The 9,191-nt window shown below is 35.8% G+C and overlaps 1 protein-coding gene across 1 annotated transcript; it reads left to right on the top strand.

The window, feature by feature from the left end:
- On the top strand, positions 1-1,926 carry LOC147075817 (nucleolar protein 16). Its single transcript, XM_085942134.1, has 3 exons — positions 1-198; positions 307-561; positions 1,602-1,926. Exons 1-3 carry the CDS (start codon positions 98-100, stop codon positions 1,852-1,854), a joined length of 609 nt encoding a protein of 202 aa, XP_085798260.1. The 5' UTR covers positions 1-97; the 3' UTR covers positions 1,855-1,926.
- The last annotated feature ends 7,265 nt before the right edge of the window (positions 1,927-9,191 follow it).

Below are 9,191 nucleotides of genomic sequence, written 5' to 3'. Positions count from 1 at the left end.
ACATGGCACATGTTTTTAAACTCTAGTTGTCATTTTGCTAGTGTTTTATATTGATATTTTGTTATTAGTCTTCAAAATTTGGTAGAAATTCGCCAATATGACTAAAATAAGAAAACAAAAGAAACGTAAGACGTTTAACACTAGTATAAACAGGAAACGACTTCGTAATCGACAGCGAAATCTTGGACATATAGAATGGTTAGAAACATTTCTTGGAAAATAATAAATAAGTCTTCGAAGTAATATAATACAACTCATGTTATTCAAAATGTATTTGGACTAATTTCAGTTTCGTAATATTTTCAGCGAACCGATAAATAAGGCATGGAATAAAAAGAAATCAGCCAAATTAAATTTGAGAGATATGGGGCTGGCCTATGACCCAAACAAAGTTGTCAAAATACCTAGTTACAAGGAACTTGAAAAGGAGAAAGCCATCACCGTGGCTAGCGGGGGGTTCACGGTGACCCCGATGGAACCGAAAAAATTTGTCCCCAAAAAACCAGAGGTTATTCAGGAGTTGGAGTCGAGTGCAAAAGCTCCGAGAGAATGTTCCTTACGGTAAGCTTATATTATTAGTTTATTGAAAGGCTCAACCTCGCCCTCGCGCGCCGTCATTAACTGTCACACGTCATTTTTTTTAGAGTATACAACGCAAGCAGCCTTCACATTAATATGATTCATGGCAATAGCTATACATTTAATAACTTATAGAATCTACATTTGTGTTGAAATGCTTGCAGCTTTATACAGATGTGAGTGATTAAAGTGTCAACAAATCCGTAATGTTATAGTGCCTGTACACATGCATAGATTTACTAGCAGCAATAGTGTGTATTATGAACTATTGTGACAATATCTGTTTACATGTAAAAGTGCTGACTGTCTTTCCAATCTCATTCTTCAAGGGTGAGCGAGACATGATGTTGTCATTTTATGGTACCATTTGACAGGTAGTGAAAATCGGTTAACCTCAAAATTCGTTGTAGTTCGTTTTTTTGCCAACAGGTTCGCCACTATCATTCCACTGCGCGGCGTAGATCGAAAAAATCCCAACTGTCGCATAAAAATTCAGAAGCTTCTGAACTTTTTTGATTCATGCATGCAATCTTGCAACTGCAGGGTAATACATGTTTACACGTACATTTTCTTGTTATGGCTGCGATAATACGCACTGTCAGCAGAAAATGCATCTACGCGTAAACGGGGTATTAAATTACTTGTAGCTAAATTAAATTTATCATCGCCCACGCGGCTTAAGCGTTGGACTAAAATGCCGTGGGTCCCAGGTTTGAATCCTGGGTCTGGCAAGTACACATATTGTTTTTCAATTTGTGTGTGAGTCAGGGTATAGACCTAATAGGTTGAGCAAGTGGCTGACATCCATTTTTCTCGTAAAAAAAAACAAAATCTGTTAATACAAACCTCTACTCTGTGGATGCCCATATGATCCTATTAGGATTGGACGTGGTCAGAAAAAAAAAATTGAACTTTAGCATTACTGGTGCTTGATTTCGGATTCACTTTCTTATATTTAGGTATACTTATGTCTATTAGAGAAGGTTATTTTCCACATTAATAATATTTTATGTACTTGACAGATTGCCAAAGGCTCAAACAGACTATTTGACTTATTTGATGGACAAATATGGCAGTGACTACAAAGCGATGTCCCGTGATAGGAAAAATTACTATCAGGATACTTGGAAACAACTCAGAGGAAAGATAAAAAAGTTCATGAAGGTTCCCAAGCAATATGCGCAGTATTTAAATTCTAAAGGCTTATTAAATAAGGAAATTAACGAGATTGAAATTAAAAAAGAGGCAGACGCCATGGCAATGGATAGCGATTGATTTATCAATGTCTTCCGATGGACAACAAATTACTTCTTTAATCTGACTATCAAATAAATTTGACTTTTATTATTTATGTTTTTCATTACAGTACCCATACCGTATTATTCCAAATTTAACACAACCTATTATTTTGGATGAGGATTAAAAGAAAAAACCAAATACAATGGAACCTATCATAATGAGCATAAATCGTTCCAGAATCTTACCTGTAATGTAAAACACTCGTTAAGCGAAACAATTTCTCCCTTATAAATAATAAAATACGATACTGCATTCAATGCCGAAAAAATACTCAATTTTTTTTATTTGTAACGTTTATTCAAAAAAAATTATTATTTATGAATTTATGACAATAAGTAATTCTTTTTTACTAGAAAGCTGTCTAGAGACATTTGTTTTTGCCAATGCTTCATAATCTCGTGAAAATGTGACAGCATTATCATTGAATAAATTTGTAGCGCGCATAGTCTCCGTCTTATTAGGGTGATGCTTTTCAATATACGACGCAACAGTTTCCCATGCTATCAGCATTTCTCTTATTGCGCAATAAGATTGTTGCTTTGCTACCTTCTCCACCACTGACAAACTCTTCTCCACAACTTCTTGCTGTGAAACACGCAATGGCACACAAGTCAGTGACGTGAAGAGGGACTTCCCTTTTTCGTGTCACTCATGTGAAATATTGCTCGTTAAGGGAGCCATTTTTTTACAATTTGTTTTGCTCGTTATGAGAGGTTCCACTGTAGAATATAAACAATTAACAATTTTTTTTTTATTCAAATGAAGAATTCACAACATGTAAGAATGTAACATTCTTTTTAAATTATGTATGTACAATATAAACTAATATTTTTTTTAAATGGGAAAGAAAAACTTTCCTTCAGACATCCTTAAAGATATATGTTGCTTGAACAATTACTGCTTGATGTATTATAATGGTATTTTCTTCTACTCATAAAATGTCTTTGACATTGTTAGCAATGTTGCATTCCATAAAATCTCCCATAGCCGCTGGACTGATTTTCTTCCAGGCAATCATAATCCAATCACCTAAGACGAATAATCTAGTCCAAACCATCACTTCTTGCTGGTTTTTTGTACTACATGTTGCAAGTGTCGATGGATGTTTGTTTAGCTCAGTGACAAAGGGTGTAGATTTGACATAAATATAGCACACTACACTTTGTCGGTCATATTTATTTGTTTTAACTGAGCTAAGAATACAAATTGCAGATGGAATTAGTTAATTTTTTAAATTAAATTATACCCCACCTAAAGCAAACCATAATAAATATTAGGTAAAAAGCACAATTCGATTTATAGGCTACTCTTACTGTGAAAGGACAATTCCAGGTACACAAAATTGTTGACGATATCAACTGTGCACCCTGAAAGTATCACAAGGTCTTTCTGGCCCTCTAGATACAACCATACAATATAATATGCTTCTTAGTTCAAAGAAAACAAATAAGTGTGACTGACAAAGTTTAGTGAGCACTATTTATGTCGAATCTTAACAGCCGTCCTCCACCCCTCGCCACTGATACGATCTAACCTATTTCCCATCACCTCTTCTTCGGCCACATCCGCCCCTTAGTTGGAGCATATGGACACCATGCGGCGACTCCAAGAATCCCTGTCACTTGCCAGTCTTCTTGCTGCGTCGAAGCTCAGTATACGGTTTCTCTGAGCCTTCGTAAGGTGCCATGATTCTCTACCGTAAAGCAGAACTGTCAGAGTGCAAAACCGCCTGATGCCAATGGACACCCCCGATTGCCTTTACGAATTGTCAAAAACTAAGTAAGTATCTACGTTTCAAGCCCATGTAAATTTAGCTAAAGGCCTAATCTATAATAATGATAAATCAATGTTTGAAATATATAATACTTTCTGTGTCCTTCTGATACCTCCACGTTTCTACGTGTATGGAGGACCCCTTAAGGGCAAAGTACGAGCGAAGCTATGGATGCCACATTCATGTTTCTTATAGTCCGCCAAGCCAAATTTCCGTCCATCGCCGCTCGGTCAAGTAAAATGCTCTGTACTTTTATTTATTAACTGAAAAAATGTACAAATTGCTAGATAGGGAGATAAAAGTTGGTCATGCGAGATTGGTATGATCGAGACTCGAAGGAAATAATTTTAGTTTTTAAATCGTATTTGTATTAAGATACCTAATGTTGTTTCTTTTGGGCTCAATTCCTCCGAAATCGCTGTAACTTTCGACTACCTGGCAATAAGGAGATTTGGACGACCCTTATGGTAAAACCCAGGTAAAGGCCAAGCGTTCTGCCGCAGGCGAGAACGACAAAGAGGGATGAGCGTTCAGGGGTAGATCGAGAGGGACAGCGATAAAGCCAAAAAAGGGGGACATAACCAATCTGGCAGACAGTCAGCCGAGGCTTTTCGATCTGTGATGGACACGGTGTCCCGCGCACCCCTCCTAGTGATAATTTTCGCTGAATTGTAAAATAATTTCAGAGTTCGTGGGCTACGTCCGTCATAGTGTAGAATTGGCTAGAGCTACAAATCAAGTCATACACAGATTCTTAACCTTTAGTTGCCACAGCCACGGCACCCATCATTAACAAATTTAGGGCTGTTACAAAATTATAACCTGTGTAAAACATAATAATTGTGTCCTGTGTATTGATATTGTGTATCTGTGTGTATAGCGAGTAACCTTTTTTTTTGTGAACCTAAGCTGTTAAAAATAAAACTTTGTGCTACGAACAACGTGTGTTTCATTGTGAATATCCACCATAATCAACTGTCAAGACCTAACCTTACACTGAGCGTGCTCTACTAACCCAAAAGCCAGCTTCGATTGACCGCCCTGAACAATTTACATCACTGAGCTAGTCGAAGGGTGGAAGCTGGTCGCGTGACTCACACGTATCGACCGAAGGCGCGCTGTCAAGGGCGTCATTAACGTCAGGTCGACCGGAGAGTTGAGCGCGGAGGTCGGATCGGGCTGTGCGGCCCCGACTCCCCTCCCTACCCGGACTTCCGGGGTGTCACTTCAGTATGTAAAATATTTCAGCAAATTCCCAGGAAACCTCAACTGTAGCCAACTGCAAAATCTCTTTGGATTTCTATGTTTATTAGTTGTGTCAGGTACTCACCTGAGTGATAGTTGCCTGTTTGTTGGCCAACCGAAACCACTATCTGACTTTATATCGTCACCGTACTGGCAGAAGTTGGTAAGTAACATATTGATAGTTCTGAGAAAACAGCAAATGAAAATTTGAACTTTTAGGATAGAGCCTCTAGCTTCAATATATACGGTTTCGTTGATCATTATAATATCAAAATATAAATTGATTTATGCTTATCTGATACAAATAAAGTTTGGTATAAATAAATGAACAAATGATATTCATTTTGTTGGTTTTTATTTAAAAGGTTGCACTTACAAAGTTTTGCTTCTCAAAGAATGAGTGCAAGTATAAGAATAGATACTAAGATGTGAATTAGAAATAACCAGTGGATAGATGAAATAAAATCAAATTATAATAAAATATCAACATTAACATGTAAAAATATTATAAAATTCGACATAAATGGATGTGAAATAAATAAATAAACATAAAAAGGTTGTCGATATGGAAACAATGTTTTCACAAAAAAAATTCACAAGTTACAGAATCATTGGCACATTTATTTAAACAGTAAAAATGTTGTAAAGTCAGAATCGATCTTAAAAAAATTATTATAAAAATTAAACCACAAAAATATTGACTTAAGGTAAAAAAAATCTAATCGACATTTTCCTCGTTATCTTCAGTTTCCGTTTCTGGAAGTGTGTCCACTTGGATTTTAGATACCGGTAAACTTTTATACCATCCATGCAGTTCTGTTGAAATCATTCCTAAGTAGCAATCGATATAGGAAGTAGATTTTTGTTTAAATTATTTCCAGATTCAAGACTTCTTGCGGCTCTACTTCTTGTTATGTTCGTAAATATTTTTTTATATTCACCATTGTGATCGTATCGATATTGAATTATTATATTATTTTTCAAATTTTAAACATTTTATTTTTAGCCAATAAACTGTGTTTCTATCCTCATCTATTTTTCTAATAAGTACTAATTGTACCCTTGCATAATGCGGCAAAATCGGAAATTTCATAAAAATCTAACTGCTTTGTCTTATGAGGGCGAGCAGATTTACGATTTCTCGTGGAACGGACAGAGCGGAAAATATTCAGCAAATCAATCATGGAATACCCAGACACATGTTTTTTCTATGTTCGATTGCGCTGTGGACAGAATCTACCTCCATATTATGTGTATGACCTGATTCTAGGAATATTTGCTCGGTTGTAGATATTTCTGTGGTAGTTGCGATATGTAGGAGAAGTGCTGCAATATTCTGATTTCTTTTCTATCCGCCGCATGTATCATAGAATAATCTCAAGTAGTGAATTTCAGAAGGCAGCTACTTAATCCAGTAAAATAAAGCACTTCCTCTTTGTCCATTCAATTTAGTCCAAGAGATGCAATATGCATCGTTTAGTGAAACAGCTTCGTAGACGGTCAAGTTATAAACATTATTTTTCCTTGAATAATACATTTGGAAAGTTGAATCAGAAGGAATTTGCAAAACACTTTGCATGTCAAAATAAATGTAGCAGATATGAAATTACGATCTGTCTCGCATCGCCTTTTATCAATTTCTTTTGCTTCATTACATTCCACCTATCTCTGCTTATGACATTGATATTCAACCTCTAAAGAAGCTCTTTCTGTGCAAATTGCATTTTGATACCTTTGACAAATAGTGCAGAGATCTTTTTTTGGTTTATAAAACGAGAGGTTTTGAGAGGAGAGACAACTTTGTCGTCCTTATATTCAGCAGCATTTATAACTAGTACACTTTAGCAATAGAGAGTGACGCATCCAAATATTTTTTCGAAGTCGTTTTCCGGCAATAATGTGATTCAGTCAAAGGAAACTTTTAAATGTGATTTTTAACCCTAGTGACCGTTTTTTCGGGGGTTTTGTTTATGGGGTGTGTTTTCCTCGTTAATCAGGTTTTGCCTTGAACGCATTTATTATAGGTGCATCACTAATGTGCAAAGTGCTCATAAAGAATTTTTGACACACGATGAGCAGTTCCATTTTTTTCCAAGTACTTAATATGATCTGGATAATTTATGATTCGGTCTAATATTCGCATTTTTTTCGAATAGGAGAATTTTCATTAATATTATTAAGGTAATCCTTTTGTCTTGAATAATCTAAACTCCAAAATGATCGACAAATCTCATTTCCAGAAAATATATTTGTCCATCGAAATCTACATGTATCAAAATTAACTTCTTTATGCAATTTGCCTGGCATTTCATGATCTCTTCCGTTCTTGGTTTTGTATGGTAATCCATTTTACGGAGAGATTTATTAACGTTGACTGCCCAATTACTGACGATTACAGCGAACTGACATATACGTAAGATTGACATTCGACACATTGCTGTCAGGCACAAATCAGTAAGTGCACACCTACCAACTTCTTCCAGTCTATTTTCTTGATAGAAAAGAATATTATGAGTGGCTTTTAACGGGAAGTGACTTTACCAACAATTGCTTGTGTATAATTTGCATTAATGTACTTACCGATAAAATAAATTGCTATTTTTGACAAACTGGAATAAAAATTGCACCTACTGAGTTATTCCAGACGAAGACTTGATACCCAAAAATCTCGCTGTACACTTAACTCATTTTTCTCAATTTTGTCACCTACCAACTTCTGCCAGTACGGTGACGATATATTAATTTAAGTTAATGAAATGCAAATTTTTATCACATTTCTTCCACTTTATTTTAAAATCTGGACTGGTGTCATCCGCCTCAGAGGGACATTTTCAACGTAGAAATTGTCCCTCTGAGGCATTTGCAATGCAGGCAATGACATTAATATGGACGAATCATTTGGGACTAAAAATGACACTCACTTTTTTATCGGGTCTACCGATTGGCATAATCTGTTCTAACGTCATCACAATAAAGGTGATATTGCTATAAATTCCCGATGCGTGATATCGCATACCTAATGGAAATTGCGTGACGTCTACCTATACATGTGCAAATGTCGCTGTGCGTGAATTTAATTGCTACCTAGCTACTGTATTGAGTGCGTTGTTCATTAATAATGTCAATGAATGCAGGCAATGCATTTCCACTAAGAATAATTGATAGTTAACACAATAAAAGAGATTATTTGTATGTATTTGTAAAGTACCTACAGCTGGTAGTAAGAGCTTGGTTTATATGGATTGAAGAAAAAAATGTGTGGGGCTAAGGTCATCAAATTGAAAAATTATTCTACAAAATCCTGTAATCAAATGATGAACTACCTACCCTTAATTCGTGAATTACGTCAAAACTATCCCGATGATTTAAAAAAATATTTAAGAATGAACAGTAGTTCATCATTTGATTACGATTCATCGTCAATATCCCCGATCTCCTAATCCATATTTGACATGTTTACCGTTGGAAGCTCTTGGTCCTTCGTGAAGAGCAGCAGATCGTGATACCACAATGATGGCTCATATACCTACTTCATCTCTTCCGCCACCGCTACGTCGACTTTCCTTTACTTTTTTAAACTCTTTCCGAAAAGAGCCCCTAAGGTTTTGAATTTTTTTTACTACAAAGTCTCTATTAGCCTCGGAAAATCCTCTCACTTTGAAGAAATTAATTATTTTTGCATACGCCACATCGCGTAAATGTCTATTTTCATATGCCGCCAACTTGATTCTCCACAAACATGGGAATATTTTATACATGTCCATAAGGTCCGTAATAAATTGGCGAGAGAAATTGCGAACGTTCATTTGTGACGAACGTAGTAAAACGATTTGACGTACGGCACACGTGGAAGATTAAACGTGGTAAAATGTGTTAAAAAACGACTTGACGTACGGCACGCATGAATGATTGGACGCGACCAACGACCAACCCCACTCTTTCCGCTGTTCGCTACGCGACTTTAGTGATGCTTTAGTGTGAAGGCCGCAATTGCCTTGAATTTTGTTTTGTATGCCAATTTGATAAATTAAAATTTACATAAAATATCACGACAACACATTATCGAATATGCTTTGGAATAAAAAACCGATTGATATATTGTTTATAGATCCTACATTTTATTTAATCCAAGACAAAATTATACAATTAACATTAATTTCTTTGTACCTATCTTTTTCTTTTTCGAATATAAATGAATCGGAGCAATTAAAAAATGCGGGAAATATTTAGGAAAAAATAAATTCACGTCTGGCAATATATTATGAAATTCGCAAAAGTGTCAAGTTCATAACGC

The sequence above is a fragment of the Rhyacophila brunnea genome, unplaced genomic scaffold (genome assembly GCF_057557595.1).
Source record: "Rhyacophila brunnea isolate RB1 unplaced genomic scaffold, BYU_Rbru_1.0 scaffold_14, whole genome shotgun sequence".
In the NCBI taxonomy this organism is placed as follows: Eukaryota; Metazoa; Arthropoda; class Insecta; order Trichoptera; family Rhyacophilidae; genus Rhyacophila; species Rhyacophila brunnea.
Note: the sequence above shows the minus strand (reverse complement) of the source record. Positions and strands in the feature narration are given on the sequence as shown.

What these genes read in the sequence shown, in the direction of transcription:
- LOC147075817 (XM_085942134.1), top strand. Translation starts at nt 98, where the DNA reads ATGACTAAAATAAGAAAACAAAAGAAACGTAAGACGTTTAACACTAGT. An exon ending in AATCTTGGACATATAGAATG is followed by an intron (nt 199 to 306) that starts GTTAGAAACATT and finishes TAATATTTTCAG; the next exon opens with CGAACCGATAAATAAGGCAT. An exon ending in CCGAGAGAATGTTCCTTACG is followed by an intron (nt 562 to 1,601) that starts GTAAGCTTATAT and finishes TGTACTTGACAG; the next exon opens with ATTGCCAAAGGCTCAAACAG.